The sequence below is a fragment of the Erpetoichthys calabaricus genome, chromosome 6, assembly GCF_900747795.2.
Source record: "Erpetoichthys calabaricus chromosome 6, fErpCal1.3, whole genome shotgun sequence".
NCBI classification, from domain to species: domain Eukaryota; kingdom Metazoa; phylum Chordata; class Cladistia; order Polypteriformes; family Polypteridae; genus Erpetoichthys; species Erpetoichthys calabaricus.
The window spans coordinates 175,958,728-175,983,892 of record NC_041399.2 but is presented as its reverse complement, the minus strand read 5'-3'; the positions used below and the strand labels follow the sequence as shown (position 1 = coordinate 175,983,892).

The 25,165-nt window shown below is 37.5% G+C and overlaps 1 protein-coding gene across 13 annotated transcripts in view; it reads right to left on the bottom strand.

The window, feature by feature from the left end:
• dip2ca (disco-interacting protein 2 homolog Ca) overlaps positions 1-25,165 on the bottom strand; it is a 559,093-nt gene that overhangs the window by 300,143 nt on the left and 233,785 nt on the right. For all 13 annotated transcript variants that reach the window (XM_051929039.1, XM_051929043.1, XM_051929041.1 and 10 more), the window contains exon 2: positions 1,316-1,387. In XM_051929039.1, coding sequence (XP_051784999.1) covers positions 1,316-1,387 — 72 coding nt within the window. The remainder of the gene's footprint in view (positions 1-1,315; positions 1,388-25,165) is intronic.

The window sequence follows — 25,165 nt, the reverse complement described above, 5'->3', positions numbered from 1 at the left end:
CACTCATAGTTTAAAAATGCTATTTTTAAATTGCCTTTACTAGCATTATTTCAAAACAAACCCAACAATTTCTTTCATGTTTATCTATTTTTAATTTTGTCCCTATACATTGTTCAATCTATGCAGCAAAATGTGACCAGGAACGGGGGATTTGTCAACTCTTTCTGTGACACTCACTTCCCTTGCTTTTGAAACATACAGCTGCAAAATGTGATAAGACAACCAAAAATGGCAGGACACTGTTTAAGATAATGAACAAACAAATATAAATTATGCAAACAGGAACAATCCCCAAACAACTGAATAACCTAATATAAAGGTTTTCTTCTTATTAGGGGCGGTGGAGGTTATCAGTATTACCTACCATCTGATCCAAAAATACTGGAAGCAGGTGGACACTCCCTACTTTGGAGCAGATACACTCCCTGCTGTACAGCATGTGTATCCTCCACCTACCTGCTATCTCCTCCCATGTCATTGCTTGAGTGGATGGTACATAAAGAGCTGCAGTGAGTAATGGCGACACTTCATCCTCTCAAAGACGTAGTGCTGTTATTAGATTAGTTTTACAAATCTGAACATTCCGCAACTGGGACAGCGCACTGGTGTATTACTTTTTTTGTGATGATTTAATTTTATGCAACTGATGAAAAACTAAAAATGCAGGTCATTTCACTATGCATCTTTATTTAAGTGGATTAATCAGATCATCATTTGTTTCTCTCCATAAAAGAATACTGCATCCAAAAATGACATTTTTTTATTTAAACTTGCCTCAGATAGCTTGTAGTGATGGTCGAGACAGATTTTTAGTTTCTTGTTTTTGTGGATAATGAACTTAACAATGTTTCTGATAGAAAGGGAACCAACAGTGATCCATGCTGGGAAACACCAAACAATATTAAAAATGTTCATGCCAAAATCGAACAGTACTTGTGTCACATAATCCACACCTCAAGTTATTAAGTCGTAGGCTCTCAAAGGGCAAAACACATGTACTTATTACTACAATACACTAGTCCATAAACAGGAAGTCCCTTCACATGGGATCATACTTTTTGAATTGAAGACTGGACTCTTGACCATTTTGAATATAAAAACCTAGAGAAGGGTGTTAAACTATAAAAATGTCTGCAAATTTAAACACTAATGAAACAAAAGTTCTCAGACAAAGAAACAAGAATACAACTTAACAGCACTGTGATGTAAGTGTGCAGACTACGCTCTCTGCACCAGTTTCCTCTCCTCAACAGAGCAACACAATGCAGTGCTACACAAATGATCTGACAGAGGGTGACATTGACATTTATTTTACCTGGTGGCTGTGGCAAGTAAGCGCCAAGTAATTTTGACCTCTTCTTTTCATAGCCTTTCTGTGTGATGTCACCTGCCAAAAAAGGAAACAGACATTAATGAATGCAAGCACTTAGACAAAACATAAGGCTGCCTTGACTAGCACCTTTCACAAATTTATTATAAGTGTACAACACTGCTTTTGCTTCCTTTATCATTTACTACTTGTTTAAAAAATTATTTTCATATTTAATGGTAATAGAAAAATCCAGAATGCAGACAGACTGTCTAGCCTGGACTTCTTGGTTATTGGACATGCGCTTTTAAAACACAACTGCATTAACTACAGGAAGTGCATTCTCAATTATTGATGCAATACGTTTGACTTGATAATGACTGCCTGTTTATCCATCTGGGCTTCACTGCTTCGTTTGTATTGGAGGGCAAATTGAGAACAAAGTCCATTTGAAATAACAATAATAAAAGTAATAAAAACAACATTTGATATATGCAGCCCATAGAATGCTTGCACCAGCAGATTTTTACCAACAAGCTTGCATGGTGTGCCACTGGTTACTGTAACCCTGCTATGCATCACCAGTATATCATGTAAAGTTTTAGCAGCCACTGAAAAGACAAATTCAAGAGTAGAGACCACCAGATAAGCATGTAATCCTCAACCTTTCTGCATTCTGAATTCAGTGCAGTAAGAGAGGACTAAGTGATTCACACAATTTCACATCTGCTTCAAACAAAACTGGAATCAGAAGTAACTGGAGCTAGACGATAAGGGCAGAGGGCACACAGTGTATAAGGTGAAACAATTCAAATACAGATTTTTACACAGAAGTCTTCTCTGTAATTTGGTTCAAAGTACCAACTTCACATTTTGTGCATTTACTAATTAAAATAAACTCTTTCCAGTGGTATAATTCTTTTTATGGCAGACTTTGTTATGCATGACAAATGCATGACAATATGAATGTGAAATACGGACAAAATATGGACATGAAATTGTTTTATTAATACCTCATAAATCTTAAAGTTTGATTGCTTTCAGGAACTTTTTTGCTAAAGAAAAACCATAACATGAGTAACACCTGCCAAAATGTGAAAGATCTGAGATGGTTTACTGGGCAGATATACAGTACACCTGTAGAGGGCCAAAGTTGCTCTAGAGCACAGAAGAATTTTAGACAATTTTCAGCAAACCATAAATTGTCAAATATGCAACTGTGGACCAACTATTTAGACATTAAAGAAGTCTAATACTAAACAACAATCACTGACAATTTCATGCACCCTAGCATTAACAGATTAAAAGTTATGACTTATGTCACTTTGTTATTTTTAGTAACACTCCCCTTTCAAAGCCTCCATATCTCAGAAGCAAATGATGATACAAGTAATCCGGCAATATTGGATTAACCCCCAAAAACACTTCAATCACAATTTCAAGCAATACTGTCAGAAAAACTCCTATGTCATGAGTAGACAAAGACCACCACAGGAATTAATTTTGTTCTTTTGTGTTCTTCTACATTTCAACAAGCTACATCTTCTCAGTATATACAAGTAGACATTCTTCCACTCAAAGACGTTTCCTGCTCTTTTTGGATAAAACAGGCAAATACCAGCTGGTGGCAGGCTTTTGAACGTAATTAATCGCATTCTGATATTCTGGATGGCCAGTTCAGCTTGCTTAATCTATACATAAACAGTGCTAAGGGTTGCCTGTCTGTCACACAAAAACTGGAGAAACACTGAGTTTTGAACCTTGATCTTGGTTTTAATTGAGAACTTGTGCCTTGATATGTACAACACGGCCCATGAATTGGATGGGTGGATTACCTCGGCCACATAATTGGACTTCAGGTCCTTCTTATGGTAACTGGTGGCGTGGCAATGTGCCATGGCAGACAGTAAAAAAACAGCTGTGCACACATGTGCCATGACGCACAGGAATGGTGACTTCTGTTGACAGCGATTCACATTGCATAAGCCAATCAGATGTGTGACAACTACACACCGTTATTCCATGAAAAACAACACAATCCATACCCTCAGCTTAGCGTCAAGACAAAAGCGGGAGCCATTTCACTGGCAATGAACAAGAAACGATAAGACAATGGGGCACTGCTGCACAAATGAAAGTGAGAGGTCAGCTTGAGTATAGACTCATTGAGCCATGGTACATACCCAAGACAAACCCTGATGAAAATGACAAGCAACACATTATAATTTCCTCAGGATGAGCAAGAACAAACTATTTATAGCACAAACATTTCATGAGAACTACTTAGAAGCGCAAAAGAAGATCATATACAACCAAAGAATTGGAGGTGCAGGCTACCACTGCCACATAATTGGGCATCCAGTCCTTCATAAGTCATACACTCCAAGCACAAAAGACAATCATATTTACTGTTAGGGCATAAAAAAGGTTGCAACCAAAGCAGAGTGACCTAGGATACTGTATTTCGAAAGAAGGACATGAACCACCTTTCTGCGAGGACCAGGGATTTAAGTGCTTTCTAGTTGTTAAAAAAATTATCTATTCCATAATCTTTTATAAAAAGCAGTGATTGTGACAATAACAATTTTCTCTGAAAGTTTTTTATGTCACTATATTCAGAGTCTGCATTGTGAAGTAGATAAATCAAGACAGACAGACAGAAGCGGAACTAAAAGATAGATAGATAGATAGATAGATAGATAGATAGATAGATAGATAGATAGATAGATAGATAGATAGATAGATAGATAGATAGATAGATAGATAGATAGATAGATAGATAGATAGATAGATAGATAGATAGATAGATAGATAGATAGATAGATAGATAGATAGATAGATAGATAGATAGATAGATAGATAGATAGATAACTGTAATTCATGTTGGGGAAAAAAAACCTGTTGAGCCATCTAACATCTTGTTCCCTGGCTAAAGCACAGCTACAAAATAAATTGTCCATATGGTATGGTAAAGATGGACTGAAGGAAGAAAAAAATGCGTTAACTCTCACAATGTCGCATAACTAAAAAGTGCCTTGGGGGTTTGGAGTCAGCACGGGGTCTCCATCCACTGCTTCAATGCCAGCCTTCCACTCAACAGGGGAGAAGATGATGGCAGTGAGACAATTTTGCACGTGGCACTAATTATTCTGTTCAGCGGGGGCTCGCTAGCCCTGAAGAGACAGAAGATGTTGAAATCCAACAGGGGATCATAAACATATGAATATTTAAATATGCTGAAAATAGCAGCAGCTTGCAGCTGAACTATGAGGCAGCATGCAGGTGGAATAAATGAGGAATAACATTAACATGAGCTCAAAATACATACAGAGTACGTGTGGTTAAAGTCACAAAAACACAGGTCTTTTATTAGTCTTCTGAAAAATAAGTATAAAATGACTAAAAACTCCTTGCAAACTGAGGTTTATCAAATATATTAGATGCACTACCAACAAGCTTGAAGATTCAAAGCTAAGAACAGATAGCTAAAATGGAGAGGATGTCAGAGAACAACCTGCTATCATCATGAGGTCTTATGGCCCATTTTAGTGCCTACTGTATTCATCTGTCCACTCAAATAAGCAAAGAATATTGGTGACAAAACTGTACACCCAGAACACTTCATAAAGCAAGCAGTAATTAGGCTCAAATCAAAGAAGTGAAATATGATCTTATGATAGTAAGCCTTAAAAATTGTCTGAATCATTTCTTCTTACAAGAGCAGTTGTCACACAGTTTATGTCTGTAAGCCTTAAAATGCAAAATAGCAAACTAATTAAACAGAATTAGCTCACACATCAGTGTAATGATTTCAACAAAGGCCTGAGAACACTACAGTTTGTAAGAAATTCATTTGCTAAAACTTCATTTTCTTTGCCATATGGTAAGAAGACTAACCCTTTACAGCTAATGGGGTCAGAAAGCTGAGATTTAAAATTTACATTCTCAACTTCTCTAGCAGAGTCCACTCAGCACTTAGCTGTGACTGACCTGAAGGCCTGTTAAACCAAGGTGTTGTTGTGCCAAATGGAAAAGTTGCATGGAGATGCTAAAACAAAGGAGTTTACTTTATACCCACTTCAGCTATGGGTTACTTTCAGCTAAATGTACGCAAAAGCACATCTTTTATTGTTCTTTGCTAACAAGAAAATTAATTATTTAACAAAGTAATATATTTAAATAGTAAAAACATAAAGACATACATAAGTAAAGCTATCTTAAAAAAAAAAACATTTATCCATTTACTGAATTTGTTTAGCTGAGTTAAAAGATGAGGTATGATCATGAAAACCAGGGTACGGGTGCTTACAAGGTAGGGGGAACTTGGGTATGAATGGTCAGATCCCACCCAGCTGTACTGGGGGAAACACAACAACCGGCATACTGTGTCAAGGCCTAGGGGTAGCTGAGCTACACAAGAACAGAAAAAGTGCAAGAGCATGCAACAAATGTTGACAGAAACAGCAACTGAGGTTATGAGGCTAATTGTATATGGCCATCAATCCATTTATAAAAACCTGCTTATCAGGTTAGCTGGAGCCCATCCCAGCAAGCACTAGCCACAAGGCAGGAAAAGTCCCTGGACAGGGTGCCGGCCCATTGCAGCAATACACACAAATTAAGAATAGAGAGGACTACTTTTTTCGAGTGAGACTGAATGTAAATGGAGAAAAAAATATTTTAAAACATTGTTCTACCACCAAATTATTTTCACAGCGTCAGGTATTTTCAGCTGTGAGTATAGTGATGTAGAGGTGCTCCCAACTGAGTGATTGCACTTATATGAGGTTTGTATCGCTTCACTTCCTTGTCAAACAGGCTTTTTATAGCACAAGTGATTAGCCATCACCAACAACATTCTGTTATGTATGCAGGTATGTAGACCTTGGGAATCTCTCTATCAGTATGTCAACGAACAGTTTTACTTAAAAAAAAAAAAACATTCCTTTATTGTGAAGTGACATGTGAACAAAATGCAGACACCTCAGAAATAAACTGAAATGTTTTTCACTCATAGTTTTCTTCCTATAATGTAAAATGCTTGTTGTCTAACACATTTCAACTTCAAGCTTTTGAACTATACCTTAATATGAGAGAAGTCCAATGAAAACAAGCAGCTCTTTGTTAGGCAGAGTTACAGCTAACATGACATCATGTATGCACAGACTGGCTTTCTGTAAGGGATTGTCATTGTCTGTATCTGATATTTCTGTCTTGAGCCCCCGGGGATACAGTGAACAGCAGCCTGGAAAGTTGTACAGCACTCTTGAGATGCATGTTCAGAAGTTGCATTATAATTTAGCTGTTGAGAAAAATCATCACCTTGGTATGCTTCCTTAACACAAGAACTAGAATCTATCATGCTGTCACTGACAATTTCTGAAGAGTTGTCACTGCTCTCACACACTTAATCACTTTCTTTTTCATACGCTTCACGCAACTGTATTCATCTTGCCCCATCACCGTGAGTGTTGACCTCCCTTAACTAGCTGCTGTTTGCTGGGTGTTGGCATATATGCAGCTCATGGTGGACAACTTATCTCAGAGGTAATAGTAGAGGGGGTTAAAGATGACTATCGTCCAGTCGAGTGGCAGGAATACTTTTTGCAAAACAAAGAACAAATATTTATTCATATATTCACATTAGGTTCTGTGCTGCTGCAGCCCAGGTATTATTCTAGGCATAAATAAGTTTGAAAAACGTAAATATTTTTGATAAATTACTATTTTATTTCAGTTAATCTTTTCAGCTACTTTAATACCGGTAGTTTCATTTAGTTTTAGTTTTCATTTTCGTTTTGTTAATGGTTTTATCAACCTTATAACCCACTATAACTGCTGTACTACAGACGCAACAAAATGGTATTGGCCTTTTAAAGAAAGCTAACAGAATACCTCAAAAATGCCCACTAGAGGTGATGAAACTGTCAAATTCCATCTAGCCACAAAAGGGCAAACACATGACCTTTATAAATAAAAGATTTATTATTACAAAATACTCTCTAGTGCAAAAAAGAGAGCTTTTTTGGCAAGATAAAATTAGGCAATTCAGACACAACAAGTCCCAACACAAAAATCCCAAGAATGATTAAAAAAAAAACAAACAGAGCACAGATGTCAAAATCCAGAAAATCAATAATCCATAAGAAGCAACAAATCAGAGAACTCAGCAATGCCAGAGCATTCAATGAACCGCAGGGGACTGTGAGATTCCTCAGCCTTTATAGGGATAAGTGCAGTCCCACGACAGTGACACACAGGTTGCCCCACCTCTTAGGAAACTACAGAGAAACCAAATGATCAACAATACTGATGAAGAATACATAATTATACAAATAATAAACATGAATAACCATATTATCAAACTAAAGAATCAAAAATGAACAAAAAAGAACCTCAGTAAGCCATAATAGTAGAAAAATGTTTATATAATTCCAACCAAATTCAAGCTGCAATTGCTGACAATCAAATATAGCATTAATATCTCTGCTAGACATTTAATATGGGAGAACCTCTCCAAGAAATTAAGTCTGTTGACACCACGCTTCACATATTCAGGCTCACAAAACTACTCCTTTAACCTGGTTATGGGTGTTGGGCTCACAAACTGAAGCCTAGTGATATACTTCCCATGGACAGATATGAACAAAGTGGCTTCATTTAACATTTTCAAATTCCATTAGTGTAGGGAGATTAACTATACGGCATAGTTTAGCTTTAGTTTGTATATTGAAGGCCACACATTCACATACTACAGTGCACATTTCTTCTTACTGCTAAAAACCTGCACACAGCCCAGCCCATATTACCCCACCACCATTGTCTGTGTGTGCCATTTGAAAGGGTGCATACAGGTAATGTACAGGACTGGGACCACAAGCTCCTGGGATAAATCCCTTTCAGAGACTCCTTGTTTACTCAGAAGACATGACTATACTCCACCTGTCTAACAATAGTGACGGTTGCATAATATATAAAACATCTGATCATAGCATACACATTCAAAAGACACTATATGAAATATAGATTGCTTTCAGTTCTAAATGTCAACATTACTAATCAGGCTGATTGCTCTGAAGCCTCCAGAATCTTGACACTTAAAAATGAATCAGACAATTTGACCCGAAGGCAGAGGGCTGCCTTACGCTTACATCCAATTGCTGCGTATTTAAAGCGACATAAAAGGATATAAAAATAACATATCCTTATATAGAGAACTATAATGCAAACAAACAGCAATGCTATTTCAGCACTATGAAGTTGGGACATTCATCAGTTATATAAGAATTAGACTGAAATATACCCTCAGGAAAAACGCAGATCTGTTTAGACTATAATTAGTCATGTTTCTATCTAAACTACCTTCTTGTAATTATTCATTATATATGAAACACTTATACAAGCCAGGCTGTCCACAACAGAATACACTGCTGCAGCCCCCTGCCTCACTTGCATTGCATTTAATTACCTGACAGAGCACAATCACCAAAATAGTCAGTACAAATGTATTGTACTAAACAGCAAGATAAGTAGTATGAATGAGGGTTCCAGGACTTGGCTCTCTTTCTGCCATGGCTGTTACCCTGTAATCTACGACACGCAGGTAAACAGTCAAAGTCCAGTAGGTGTTTTAATTTCAAAGCAAGCTGAATCTCATTTGCATGTCTCAGAAACTCAGAGTCTGCCCCCCAGCATGAAATGTAATACTGGAATGAGGGGGGACGTCATTCCTCGAATTGGCAGGCAAGCAGTGGAGTTTCCTGTAGTGTACCTTATGGTATTTGGAAGGGGGGGGGGGGAATTACTTAGCAGCCAAAGCTGCTGTGCGCTTCTTGACGTAAGTACAGTTCTTTTAAAGCATGAAGAAAATTCCACCTTTTTTTTTTTTTCAACAGTAATCAAGGCCAGATTAAGACCCCCACAGACCTTGAATACTTTGTAAATCTACTGTATGTTAAGAATAAAGTAGAGATTGAAGTACAGACCAAATCCAAATCTTTTTATTGGGGTCAATTTCACTTTTCTTTTTTGTTCATTTGTGTATCACGATGAATGTAACAAACTAATTGGTAAGAGCAACACCATATATGTAGGAATACAAACTCCATCTGAATGCTTGGACATTTTTAGTTATTAGCCATTTTTTCTCACATGTCCTTAGGCCCCTTTGCCAGTTGCCTTGGTGGTAGACCCAGCTTTGGGAGTAATACCTTAAGAAAAACGGTCAAATTCTGTTCAAGAAAAGACAGTGTTTGCTTTTTCCTTAAAATACTGTGAAAAATGCAAATGAATTTATTAATATAACAGCTTTCACATTAATTACAATTTGATTATTTAGAGACACAGGGAAGAGTTGCGGACAAGGTAAAGTGAGCACAGGACACTGAATATACAGTCATATGAAAAAGTTTGGGAACCCCTCTCAGCCTGCATAATAATTTACTCTACTTTCAACAAAAAAGATAACAGTGGTATGTCTTTCATTTCCTAAGAACATCTGAGTACTGGGGTGTTTTCTGAACAAAGATTTTTAGTGAAGCAGTATTTAGTTGTATGAAATTAAATCAAATGGGAAAAATTGGGGTCCCCTTGTAATTTTGCTGATTTGAATGCATGTAGCTGCTCAATACTGGTTACTTGCAACACCCAATTGGTTGGATTAGCTTGTTAACTTCATAGACAAGTGTGTCCAATCATGAGAAAAGGTATTTAAGGTGGTAAACTGCAAGTTGTGCTTCCCTTTGACTCTCCTCTGAAGAGTGACAGCATGGGATCCTCAAAGCAACTCTCAAAAGATCTGAAAACAAAGATTGTTGAGTCTCGTGGTTTAGGGGAAGGCTACAAAAAGCTATCTCAGAGGTTTAAACTGTCAGTTTCAACTGTAAGGAATGTAATCAGGAAATGGAAGGCCACAGGCACAGTTGCTGTTAAACCCAAGTCTGGCAGGCCAAGAAAAATACAGAAGTGGCATATGCGCAGGATTGTGGGAATGGTTACAGACAACCCACAGATCACCTCCAAAGACCTGCAAGAACATCTTGCTGCGGATGGTGTATCTGTACATCGTTCTACAATTCAACGTAATTTGCACAAAGAAAATCTGTATGGCAGGGAGATGAGAAAGAAGCCCTTTCTGAACTCATGCCAACAACAGAGTCGCTTGTTGTATGCAAATGCTAATTTAGACAAGCCAGATTCATTTTGGAACAAAGTGCTTTGGACTGATGAGACAAAAATTGAGTTATGTGGTCATAACAAAAAGCACTTACTTTGCATGGTGGAAGAAGAACACCGCATTCCAAGAAAAACACCTGCTACCTACTGTCAAATTTGGTAGAGTTTCCATCATGCTGTGGGGATGTGTTGCTAGTTCAGGGACTGGGGCCCTTGTTAAAGTCGAGGGTTGGATGAATTCAACCGAGTGTCAACAAATTCTTCAGGATAATGTTCAAGCATCAGTCACAAAGTTGAAGTTATGCAGGGGATGGATATTCCAACAAGACAATGACCCAAAACACAGCTTGAAATCTACAAAGGCATTCATGCAGAGGGAGCAGTACAATGTTCTAGAATGGCTGTCACAGCCCCCTGACTTGAATATCATTGAAAATCTATGGGATGATTTATAGGAGGACAGCATCTAGAGGCTGTTATTCCAGAGGCTGTTATATTTGCAAAAGGAGGCTCAGCTAAGTATTGATGTAATATCTCTGTTGGGGTGCCCAAATTTATGCAACTGTCTAATTTTGTTATGATGCATATTGCATATTTTCTGTTAATCCAATAAACTTAATGTCACTGTTGAAATACTACTGTTTCCATAAGGCATGTCATATATTAAAGAAGCTGCTACTTTGAAAGCTCAGCCAATGATAAACAAAAATCCAAAGAATTAAGAGGGGTTCCCAAACTTTTTCATATGACTGTATATGCTATGGTGCATCTCCTAAGATTGCATTCTGGGTTGAAGAGAAATCTATTACAAGTATTAATTTCACATAAACAGGAGAAGGGAAATCAAACCCTTGCCTCTCTATTTAACTTAGATACCTTTAAATTCACTACCAGCACCAATCTTAGACCCCATTTTACTTTTTCATATTTTGATGTGGTACATAAAACGGACATCACACAGATAGGCTTCTCTTCAGTTTACAAGGTCCACAACATCTGCATTCATTATTACTTGCCGCTATATCCTGTTTTATTTTAGATATACTTAATTAATCCCCGACAGGGAATTGTCTTTTCATATGACATTTGGGAGTTAGACCGCGGGGTCAGCCATTGTACAGCGCCACTGGAGCAATTTTCAGATTAAAGGCCAGGTTAAGGATCTCTTCTGACTGTAATGGGGTTTGAATCGGCAACCTTCCAGCTATATTATTATCAGTGCAGATATGCAATATATTTCTAGCTGGGTACTTAATGGTTGTCAGCTCTCATGCACACAAGTCTGCCCTGGTGGCTTAAAGCAAAATCAAACATTGCAGACTAGTTGGAGTGGGTTGCTGGGTATGTCACACTACATAACTGTCAATCACAGCAGTGTGCTGTGACTGCCCGATTCGCTAGCATTATGTAAATTAAGTGTGTGATGGAAATTCACTGGAAAAAGTCATGTGATTTGCTATGGCCTTAATGTGGGAGGAAACGGCCCAGCCTGAATTCTATCCAGGCCCCTACTCCGCCACTACGGCTCCCAGCCCAGGACAAGCATTAACTTAATCGATACAAACAGATTTCCAACCATCATAGGGAGGTAAAAGTGAAACAGGTCTTCTTCTTCCTCTTCATCTTCATCTTTTCCCACTTCTATGTGGGGTTGAAGTTTTATAGTTTTTAGCCTGATTTTTAAATAACATAAATTGTGAGTCCAAATATTTTCAGTTAGAATGAGTTCACGTTGTTAATGAATCTCATCCACTTATTCAATGTCTTGCTCCAGTTTTCATCCTTAGCCCAGTGTCAAAATATTACCATACGTTCACCTTAAGGACTCGTGTCAAAATCAACTGTTTCAGAATTTTGAATAAGTTGTATTTTTCCTCCAAAACGCTACCTGTTATTAACTGGGTACATTACAGTTGAAAGGTCTTTCTTCATAAGTATTTGAGCAAACAACAGATGTGTCCCCACAAAGGAATTGTTTTGTTCTTAACAATAGCTAAACTAAAGAGTGCCGTCTCCAGCTATTTTTGGTTTTACTGTTTAGTCTCGTGAAAATTATATAAAGTCCTGCAATCATCCAGTTTCTTCAGTGCTTGGCTTCTATCAAGAGCTCCTGGATACAAAAGGCTTAATGTTACTTTGTCTTATATCACACAAATAGGAAATAGACATGGCAGCCTTTCCTCTTTCACTGCCAGGGGGGCTAGGTTACAACATAACAGTTAAAACTATTCTTCTCCCATGGAAGTCTCGATTAACATGCCATTAAAAAGGCCCCCTACAAAGCTTTTCTTTGCAGTACTCTTAGTATAAAAATAGCTGGTACTTGATTTCTTATCCCATAAGCAGTTTGGGATCTTCTTGTCATCAGAGGAAATGATCTTATGCTACATACAGAACCTGCACAGTATAGGAGAAGATCCAAATTTGTCTGACGCCAGCACTAAACTCACAGGACATAAACAGCTACACAGCATAGCTGCCCAGAATTCATAGGTAATTAGGATGACATCTGATATTCTACTTGCCTCAAACTGATCAGGTGGCTTATGCAATGATGCAGAATTGGGAGTAACTGCTAAAATGAACATATGGCATAACATTGATGGGTTAAGCGTCTCATGTTCACCTCTTATAATGATTATCTGTTTATGGTTATGGTACACTTATGCTTTTGAAAGGCACCGTTTTTATGTTTAAAGAAACAAACAGCAGCCTAGCAGTTACTGGCACATAGTACTGTATTTCAGAATAAAATTCAATTTTGGTCTTTAACTATGCATATTTTGGCCCAGGTGGGTTTTCTACATGGACCGTTGCACTATTTGGGGTCGATTTCTGCGCTGTCCCACCAGAGATGCTGTGGCAACTCTAAAATAGACAAGGCCTTAAAAAATGAACGGTTCGAAGAATTTGCTCCACCACTTTATGGTACAAAGGCACATTGACAGACTGAAAATGATGGCAAACTGACAGCGTGAAGATGTGGATTTGTGTGCCCTACTAGTTCAATACCCTTACAACTTAATTATATTTAGTTAAAAATCATACAAGTTAATGAAGTTGGTTAAAAATCTTATGAGTTAATGAAGTGATTTTTTTATGAACAAAAACAAAACTTGGTGTAATTCTGTTTCTTTTATATTTTCCCTTAAATAACTGAGTTTAATTTATGCTTCTCTCTGACACTATATTGAAGATTAGTTGGCCAGTTACATACTTTTGTCTCTGATGGAAAAGAGCAAAAAAGCAGGTATTAGAGGTGAGGGAGCTGTCACTGTGTGTCATGCAGGTTACTTCATTCAGTTTGACTTTATGAACTTGAACACAAGCACAGAAATCTCAACTTCACAAGCTATCAAGGATTACACTGTGAATGGCGCAGCAGACAAGAGCGTCTCTACCTTAAAATGCACCCTACATTGACTCTGTTTCTTTAGTTAGTGGTGGATGACTGGCTTGAAAGTACTGTTAAATGGAGCACAGAACAGAGCATACAAAGAAAAGCCAAGTGTAGATTTGTGGAATTCTACCAGTTCCCAAAATTGCGAGAATGTTTGCAGCCCAGTAGTCAAACTGAAAGGTGGGTAAAGTGCCATGATGCGTTCTGCTTTAGATGTCTGCAGAATTGACTTTTTGACACGTTGCTGTTATGGAGTTCCAGATAAATGATGTTACAATTGTGTCTAAAGTCTTAAAGAATGATTCATAGGGATGCTCTGGAAAAGATACAGGAGCTTTGAGAGGATACTCTTTTTGACTGTATCAGTTTTCCCAGCTAACATAAGATAGAGGGGTAAGAGTATCTATTAACATGTTGTTGCATTTTTTCCCATCTTACCATTAAAATTGTGATATTTCCTTATGGTAGATATCCCCAGATATTTAAACTGTCCTGATATTATTAATAAACAGTTACCGAGTCTGGTTTGACAGGCCAGAGAATTTAATGGAAAAAGAATGTTTTTATTCAAATTAATTCTGAGCCCAGAGATCTTATGAAATTTTCCTAGCTAGTTTAAATAACTATACTTTTATCAAGAAAAACTTAGCAGGTAGTAATGTGGTGATTCTTCAGCATACTGTACATAAAGGAAAAGTGTCAAGTACTGAGGACACAACTTGAGCATATTAAAAAAAGCACCTAAAGAATACAACATCAAAATATTGCAAATTTTAAATTTGCAATTCACAAGTATTAGATCAGTGTGGCAGTGACACACTTTCAGAAATAAAGGTATGAGTTGTTGCTGGGGCTGTTCACTTAAAAATGTACCACTAGTATGAGGAATACATGTGTAGCCTTATATTAGTATACTGATTTTTTAAGAGTACAAATACATGGGTACACTTTCTTTTTTCCCTGACAGTTTAGGGTAGAATGGAAGGTGAATTGGCTGGGAAAGGGTTCAGGCAAGTAGGAGGAGGGACCCCTTCTCTGATTAGCATGGATAGAAGAGAGGGGTGGAAGTGCTGAACACCTTTAATAAATACCAGTCAAAGCATGTTTGGAGCCCTAGGCAGGGAGCAGGGATGGCACCCCCTCAGTCTCCTTAGCGGGTAGTCAGCATTAGAATCTGATGACATGTGGTCTCCCTCGGTGTCCACAGCATGCACCCCTTACCTTTCATGCACAGTGCATAAGCAGTATTACTAGTATAAGGGACGGCCATCAGCTCAACCTGGCCAGGACGCCCCGAGAATGGAAGAATGGGTGAAGGCAGCTACCATTGGACACTGCCTCCCCCCAAGACGCTAGATGTCAGCTTCCCTGGAGTATAGTGGTGCCCTGCATTCCCACAGGGCATCCTGGGACTAAGAGTTAGCTATTTCAGCCCTACTGGGTGCCATGCTGTGGAAGGACCGAGGGAGTGCTTCCCTTATAGCCTGGAAGTACTAGGAAGCCACGAGGACGGAAACCCCAAAATACTTCTGGGCTGATTAAAGAACTTTAAATTCTCCATCTGACCTGGAAGTGCTGACAAGTCACATGGACGGATGAGAAGAAGCACTTCCAGGTCAAGAACTATATAAAGGACGACTGAAGACCCAGCAAGAGAGCCAGAGACAGGTGGTGGTGGATGAAGCTTGCTGGGAGGTGTGGATGAGATAGAGAAAATTGTGTGTGATTATTATTGTATTTACTTGCCTGTGTATTGTGGCCGTGGTGCTTAGGGGCACTGAAAAAGAAGAAAAAGAAATTAAAATACTTCTTGGTGCTTTTACCTGGTGTCCTGAGTGTCTGTCTGTTGGGTTTAAAGGGGCAACAGTGACCTCTAGCGTCCACGGTAGATGGTAAATACTTTATGGTTTTACATACTTGGCAGCCATCTGTATTCATAATGAGGACTTTACAGGGTGTGAAGCCCTTAAGTTTCATAAATGGAGCCCCTGATGGATTGACCAGCTTAGGCTGTAATCACTGGTCTGAATTTTGTGCTGGCCTGGTAGGCTTCCCAAATCACCCTTACCTAAATCCACCACTGGGAGGAACACTTATGGCAAATGATACAGACGTCTGGGAAGAGTTTTGATAATAATATTACAATATATTTAATATTTAAGAAGGTCTTGTATTTGCAAATCACTGATAAAAATATCAACTAACATCTTTCCAAAATACTTGAAACATTATATATAATTGTAACATCCTAATCACTTTCTGGTCATTGATTTACTTTTTTAAAGGCACATTGTAAACATTATAATTGAATGAAACAACAACGGTTATTTTGATGGCTGATTCCAAATATAACTACTACTCTCACATTGAACCTCACAATTAAAATAATATTCTAAGGAAATAAAGGTCTAGTTTTTTTTTTTTTGGCCCAAGCCTATTAAAGCCAGAAGTTCCATTTTGGGCCTCACTCACAATGAGTCCATAGGGGTGGTTGTGGTGATTTCAAATTGATACCTAATATATAAAGCTGAATGTATGTTTATGTGTTTGTCAGTACACAATGCCACACAGTTAGACCTTTCTCTACCAAATTTTGCACTGATTCCCCACCCGTACTGTGGAAGACCACAGTCTGTATGTTTCCTTCCAAAATATTTCCCCTTGGAGAAATTTATTTTGTGACTACTTTTGTACTTTATTAGGGAAATGCTCCTAGGAGGCATTTTGGTACCTGACATAAGTAAACTTGCTCCCCTTGGTGGGTTTAGTAACTGAGGTTCTGTTTTGGGGGACCTGAGAAATTAATTTGTGAATATACCTGCACTTTATTCCAGCAACCCTGCTAGTAATTAAATCATTTTCAGATTGGTGACTCCCTTCTGTTTCACACACACAACATGATACTGGTTCTATTGTGAAGATTTAAGTTCGATAAGATTGTTTCCAACTCACTATGAGTCAGGGAGAGGGGAAGGTCTTCTTGAAGATTTCCAAATGAAATAATTAAATAGCACCTGCCAGCCAAACACACACACACGTGTGACCCCTAGGGAGCCGACTGTAAAACCTCTATTGTTAATCCATCCCTGTTTATGAGGAAGACTTGGTGTTATGCAAGTTACTTTAATTTCATTACTTCCAACTGTGAGTGTGAATTAATTAAACAACAATACAAGAGAACCAGATGAACACTTTATCTAGTTTGAATGTTGCTATTCTTACTAACACATATTGAAGTCACTGTCATGAAAACCAGGCAGATCGCGCTCATATGTGGTTTCAGACTTTGTACAGGAGTCTGCTTTAAAAAGCTAAATGTTTTCAAGAAACACAACAGTTCCTAATACATTAATGTAAATCTATACTCCCTAATATTTCAAAGAGGTGGGTTATGGAACAGTACAGCATGAATGGTACAGTTCTTGGGATATTAGATCTTCTACCTGCTCAATACCACACCAGTAATGTCATTTGTCTGCTCTTTTGTAGCGATATTTCTTTTTCAAAAGCAGACTATCATTAGACAAGCTAACTAATAGAACACAATGTTGAGTTCAAGATGCAATGAAGAAGCAATGCTGTAAACTACTCCATCATCAGGTAAGAACAAACGTTATTATTGTGGTGAAACAATTCAGACTCCATAAATAGCAAACTCTAATAAAATAGTTTAGGAACACCCCCCACGCCATCAGCCTACTTACATCCTACACCTGATATGCAATGTCCCCCAGCAGCTTCCAAAACGCCAACCACCACAAATGAAGTGTCAAAATAGAGCAAGTTCATCTGGAGGTTAACAGGATGCCACAAAGGTCAGACATTTGGTAAAGGAAAACGTGATAATAGACAATGGCGTCGCTCGAATGCGTGGATCAAAAATAGCCCTGATTTAAAACTCTTCATGAATCAAAACCATCCATATTATGAGGAAACTATTAAAACCAGCAAATTACAGTGATATTAAAATATCAGAAGACTGTCAAGTATTTTCTTGAAGTATTGCTATAGTTAAAGTAAACACTTCAAACGCTTCTTCACACTGCTTCTCTAGTTACAATATGCTGATGCTCATTCAAACGTACACCCAACAGACTGCAGCATTTCTTGTGTACAGGACATTTTCAGACAAACATATTGCGTCTGTAGGGACTTCTTTCATTGTATATCTACCCTGCGATTTGAAATAATACAACAACGACAGCCCAGCAGGAATTGCTTACTGCTACACTGAGCAATTAATAAAACTGCTTTACAAACTACTCACATCATATACACGCTATAGGTGTACTCCTGTAAAGTGATTGTTAATTTTTATATCTTGTAAGGTACCATATAAAAATTAAACATGTACACACTATTGAACATTCACACCTTATTATTTGTAAAAAAAAAAAAAAAGCAAGTAAACTGTGTGGGCTAAAGTGTTAAACTGCCTTGATGTCTAAAATTGCCAAGTAATGTGCAGCACTCACTGCATTTAATTGTTAAGTTCACCTCCTCGTTCAGTGCATACAAAAACATACAAAGGGTAACAATTAGCTGTTACAAAAAAATAAAATCCTCAAACAACCATCACACCAAGGCTTTGAAAATCAGGATAATTCAAAGAACATTTTGAACTAAAGCTACTGCAGACAGACTACAAAATGTTGAATCACTTGTGGTCACGACCAGCCAGGACTGCTGGCATTTAGAGGTCATGAAAATCAGGAAGCACACTATTAATGGCCCCAGCATTTCCTCACATTGGCAACACAGTTTCACTATGCCTTCAGAATAGTGTAGATACCGCCAGAGGGTGGGAGAGCTACAAGCAGAAGCGTAAACTGTAAAACGACAACCATAAGACAGGTTAAGACTGCCTCCTATCATCCACAATTATCCACAAGTTCAAAATTAACAAAAGCCAAACTTTCCCTCCTTTCACTGAATAGGCCTTACTCTAGGCTGCCTAGCCCCAAACTCAAATGGAAGGCTTCCAGCATGTACAGGACAAAATGTGGGAGTAAGGCTTTCAAATGGCAAAAAGTTTAAATACAAAAAAATGGAGTGGGGGAAAAACCTTTTTTACAAACCTCTGTTCCAAAAGAGAAACAAAAGCAAACCTTCTTAGAATTTTAAAGAATTTATTAACAAATTCCATAAAAAAAGATCAGAAAAGGGTAGGGCAAGAAACTGTTGGATTGGCACTAAAATTTTTACTTCTGTATTGATATCAGCTTTTAGACATCTATACTGGTAGCAAAATGATACCGAAGCAAATAATAGATAACTCTCCTTCCCAAAATCTCGTAGCTGCTTCATTCCTTCAGCCCACAAACATGTGCACATTCCTGCTTTCATCATTACATGGAGTTTGGGGGTGGGTCCCTTGGAGTCTCCACTGCACTTATATAAATATATACATTCAAATAGCAGGGGAAGGGATTTCCATTGGTGAATCATCGAATTATCCTTTGTAGTTCCAACTGTGTTAATAAATAACTTGAGCGTGAGGTGCTTGTAAACTTTCATTTACTTCTGGTACCGAAATGAACAAAATTCTGGTGGAACAGCATTTTTTAAAAATTGTAACTCGCAACTGTAAAAGAAACATAAGCAAAAATAAAGAAAAAACATACAGGAAACAAATCCAAGAATCACAAGCCAAAAACAGAACATTTTGAATAAAAGCAGATGTCAAAAGCCATGAAATCCAAAGATAAGATATATAATCACAAAAGACAGGAATCAAAGTTTAAAAGCACAATGTCAAAGCAGCTAATCTATCAGAAGTTTTGACTTAAATACTGCTGGGGCCGGTGCCCCCAACTGCGTAATTAAGCAGCCCCCACCTCACTAGAGTCCTCTAAGGCATTAGATATATTCTTAACATAATACATAATAGAAAAATATTAAGTGAGTACAAAACCAAAAATAAAATTACATTTAAATAAATAACAAAAAGATTAAATAAAAAAAAATGGAGCTAGAGAATAACTCTGGCTGTCCCATACCAGTGTGCATATATGGGAACTAAGCCATTTCTTGGTTTTATACAGATATCATGCCAATGAATCATGTTCAAGGCAGCACCACTGAGCCATTGCAATATAGAAAGCCAAAGGAAATGGCAAATTAGCTTGACCTACAAAGACCATACTATGACAACTGCTTATCCTATAAAAACAATTTGACAAAACAAAACACAGCTGGGATATGAAAGAATGCAGTATGCAACAGAAAATGAACATGTCCAGCCCAGGGTTCAAACGTGCTTTCCCAGATTGGAGCATGTTGTATAAAAGTCACTGTTAATAGTTTCATAAGTTAGGAGTGACACTGCTACACCAGTAACTACTGGCTATGTGTGAAACCATTTAACATCTGTATTAAGAAAAAAAAGTTCCACCAGAAATCAGACTACATTCATCCAAAAACAAAGGCACTTATTCATTCATTTATTCTAAGGGCACATCCTCACTCTTGTATGCAATATAAATGACAAGCCAGTAGATTATTAGAATCCAAAAATCAATGATTTTTATTATAGAGAAATCTCATGGCTAAATCATGTTAGAAAATAGACTGACCGATGGAAGAAACAGTGCTTTCCCATTGCCATTCAAGGTGTTATATACATTGGGTTGCCCAAGTTCTGACTAAGGTAAATGAAAATCTAAACACCAAGTGTAAATGGATGTTTCAGTTCCATGTATATTTCATCATCGGTTGTCCTGATTTAGATTCCTCAACACTAAAACTCTTTCCTCAGGTCCACAGCAAGTTCTTCCTTTTGGTGATATTCAAGGTCAGACAGTCACTTCAAGCAAGCACTTGCGGGGTGAACTTTGTCAGGTCATTTAATAATAAGAATTGTCTAAGCTCAGGAACACACAATTTAGGCCTTTCAGCTATAAAAAGAACCTCACTAAAAATGCACAAAGGAGCATCCTAACTCAATTCATTTGAATCTTTTATTAGACACTGTAATAATTAATAGACACAAACATGATGCAGACTCGATCCTCTTTACATTAACAAGCTGAACAATTTGAAGGATAACAAAATAACATTCTCATGAAAGTAATGCAGTGAACACACAACACGCAGTTATTTAGAAATATGAGGGATGGCTGCTCTCTGTTCCTGCACCCTGCACTTGGCACGAGCTCACCTCATCACTACATAATTACCAGCTATTTCTGGAGATGGACTTCAGAACTCCATTATTCTTCCTTAGGCAAAATGTGCAACAGAAACATTTCTGAGTTCATTTCAGAGCCCTCACCAGGGGTGAGCATGATATATTGTGAAGCCCAGACCATCGGTTTTAGGGATTTTGTTTGTTTCTTTTCAGCAGAAATCTTCCACGCAGACAGCTTCAAGTGCCAGGCAAATGAAAACTTCTAAAGCAAGCTGCCAACTATAAAGGCTACACCATTAATCTTGTGAACTTTTGTACAAGCAGGAAAGTGTTTGAAATTGATGTAACTTCAAACTCTTTTGATTAAATACAAATAACAAAAATGGTGCCTTCCTAGACAGTTGACTTAGTTCCAATTTTGCATTGGTGACACCCTTGAAGATTTTTTTGCTTGTAAAAAGGGTGTAAAGTAAAAACTTTCACACTCATTTTTAGTGTGCTGAAAACACAGTCATGAGGGATAATTGGCACTAAACTAATTAATTATTGTCATTAAATAATTAAGAAAAGTGTAGTAAATAGCCACAGCAATGGATAAAAAAACAGCGCCTGCCAAAATTATCAGTTTGTTCAAGATGACAATCTGAATGAAGCCACTAAAGGTAAAGCCAGAGCTGTACATATAAATTTGTAAAATTAAAAAAAAGAATTACACTTAAAAAGGAATAATTTAGATAGACAAAAAGGAGTCAACCCGAGTTTTTAATATTAAAAAAATCTAAATATTATGAAAAAAATTAAATGTTATCAAATAGCTTATTTGATCAACTCCATAAATTTGTTTCTTTACTGCATTCATTTATTGGCTCTTATTAATCAATTGAACAAAATAGGTTTTGTAAAAATACTGGCACAAATTATTCTCTACGCTTAGTGATGTGGTTCACCTTGGTAGTTCCTTTACCAGCCAGCAGGGGGCAAAAGAGTACACAGCAAAGCTCTCAGTGTCAGATGAGCTGCAGAAGAGTGAAATTGACTCTGAAAATGTGTCTCTGCAGCTCCACTCTATTACATATCACTCTGGCAGAGGCGATCTGACACTGGGGATTTGGCAGTGTACTCACCCAACTTCACTTTGTGAAAGAGAGCACAAGGTTATCGTTACAGGTGGTTTGGGTAGGCTTTCAGGGTTGAACTAAATAGGTACATTGATTATTTATTTTCAGATGAAACTGCAGAGGACTTTGACATTCCTGCATGCCTTAATAAGGAGGTGAGTGTGGCCTTCATGCAGATTTGCTAGAGCACACTACTTACAAGAGACTGCAGTTTCAGATGACAGCATAATAAAAAAGGACCCCCCAAAAAAACCAACTGGGTTTGATTTCTACTTAATATGTGCCCTCAGCACATGTGTTCTCATCACAGCCTTAGATTAAAATCAAAGAGATAAGTGATATAATTATCATTTACAATTAATCACAATTTGGATTTATCTCCAAGAACTGTATGCAATAAACAGTAACTATTCCCCACTCCCCCCTTAAATTCTAAGGCTCTAGAAAGACAACAGCTATACAGCACATATCCCTGTTAAAAACAGTATGGCAGAAAGCATTACAATTAGCATGCATACATTTCTGCACTGCTTGGGAAATGCCAAGATGTCCTAAAAGCAGAATTACAACCTACTGAAAGCAAAAAGGAGACATTTGGTCTACTTTAAGCATTATAAATTTGTTAAGAAATATAGCTAAAAATCACATAGCATGGCTACAAATGGATGGAATGAATAAAAGCTAAACTTGTTTCATGGCAGACAGATGCCAAGCATTAAATCTAGTCATGTGCATTAGGATGTGATGCGAAATTCAATTATATTATTGGTTTACAGACTGGAAAAAAAATTGACTTACTCACTTCTGCAACAAATTCTATACATATATATACACACACATACAAGCTGTGCTGCCCGGCTTGGCTGTGACAACTGGCCTCAATTGCAGTGCCATTGGTTAATTGGGTGTTTTAGAAATACTATATAACTAACTAAGTGCTTTTCTGTATACTGTATTTGTTTATTTACTACTGCTCCAGTGCGGCATAGTGGGTAAGGCTTAGGACTTCAAACACTGAGGCTGCGGGTTCAAATTCCACTACTGACCCTTCACAGGCACTTCACCTGCCTGTGCTTCCATTGTGAAAAACAAGAAGAAATGTAACCTTGTTATATCTCAACTGTTGCAAGTCACCTTGGATAAAGGCATCCACCAGATAATAACTAATATTAATAATAATATTAGATCACTGGAGCTGATTGCTCTTGAACATGCTATCTCAGATGTCCAAAAGTAAAAACTCCTTACTTCCTGCTTTTTTCTGATTTTCCTAGTGACTTGGCTTTTGTTGATGGTCATTGTGAAACACGGCTTACAGGAAAGTATATCCATTTGGATTGAAACAGGTAACCAGTAGGAATAAAATGAAATTACAGTATATATCATTAGATGTTTACAATTTTCATTTGTTTACATTGTTCATTCAAGTGCAGAATTTCTTTTCGTGTTTTTCATCAGTTGTATGAAGTTTCCCTTTAAAGTCAGCAGATACTGTATGAAAGTATACTGTCACATTTGGGCTACTGAGTAGCCAGGAGAAAACTGGACAAAGACATTTTTATTCTGGCATATGAAGATAGTTTTGGAACTTTAGGGGGCTTTATTCAAACACACAACAACCTGGACGACTTCTTAGTTGTTTTTCTCCCGCAGTGGTTCCTCCAGATTAAAAGATCTTAAAGACAATGGACGTCTGTTATAGTGGCATCAGTTAATCGAACATATCTCTAGTACCACGTAGCTAATTGAGTACTTTTCTGTATACAACATTTTATTTTTTTAAACAGGGGCTGATATTATTAGTTCTCTGGAGTTCCTTGCTCTTGGTTATGAGTAGAACATTCCTGCTACAGATCAATTTCTGCTTTTTCTAGTGACTGACCGTGGCTTTTGTTAATGGTCACAAACCATAATTTTACAGGAAACTGTATTCTTTTCAATTCCAACAGGTAATAAGAAGAAATAATATGAATTTGGGGTATAAATTTCTTCTGTAGCATATACTGTAAAAATAATAGCTTAAATCAGATTTTAATGAAACACTTTGATCAGTAATCTTGTTCCATTACGGAGAGTTTAGGTCAAGCAATGTATTATTGAATTGTGGTTTACTTTAAGTCACTGTATACAGCATTGATGTTTACAGGCTGCATATTTATGTAGCACATGTAAATAATTGAACATTATAAGCATTGTACAGAAAAGAACTAATATAGTTAATTATGTACAAGGTCCCAGTGCTTCAGTCATTCATTTTCTGAACCTGTTTTTTCCTTTACAAGTTAATGGCAAGCCAGAACTAATGTTGGCAGCATCCTATTCAAGACAGGAGCAACCCTTGAAAAAACGTATTGTCAGGTACACGCATAAGCATGCCCTCTAACTCACAATGGCACAAATGTGGCGTTTCTACTTAACCTAAGATGAACAGCCTTCAGGATGTGGGAGGAATACAGAGTATCTAGAAACCCCACACACACACACACAGGTGAGTGAGAAGACTGGGCCATCTCAAGTGCTGGAGCTAGGAGGTGGCAGAAGTAACCACTGTGTTGTCCTGTTTTTAACAAGAGATTACTTTAAATACTATCTAGACACATACACATACAGTAGAAGTGTCAATGTTGTAAAGTGTATATTACAAACCATTACAGGAAAGCTCAGTAACATACTGAGGTCCCACTGTAAAAGTATGATTGTGACTTTAACCTGCAATGGACAGCCTTCCGACAGTTCTGACCAGAAGAAAAGGCCATGACTTTAGATTACTTATCTGAGGAATGACAGCCTGGTATTATTGCCTGTTGCATCACTACAATGCTCATGCACAGTCCCACTCACCTTTTCCTCAAAATACAGAAACAGAAGCATCCCCTCTCATCTTTACCACCTTTGAGTGAAATCCTACAAGAAACACTAAGAGGGGTACAGAAATTAATGGATGGATATCTATAATCAATTTTATAATCTTTTGGAAAGCCATGTAATGTTGAAATCATACGAATAAGATCTCTGCATTTGGATCAGCCATTAAA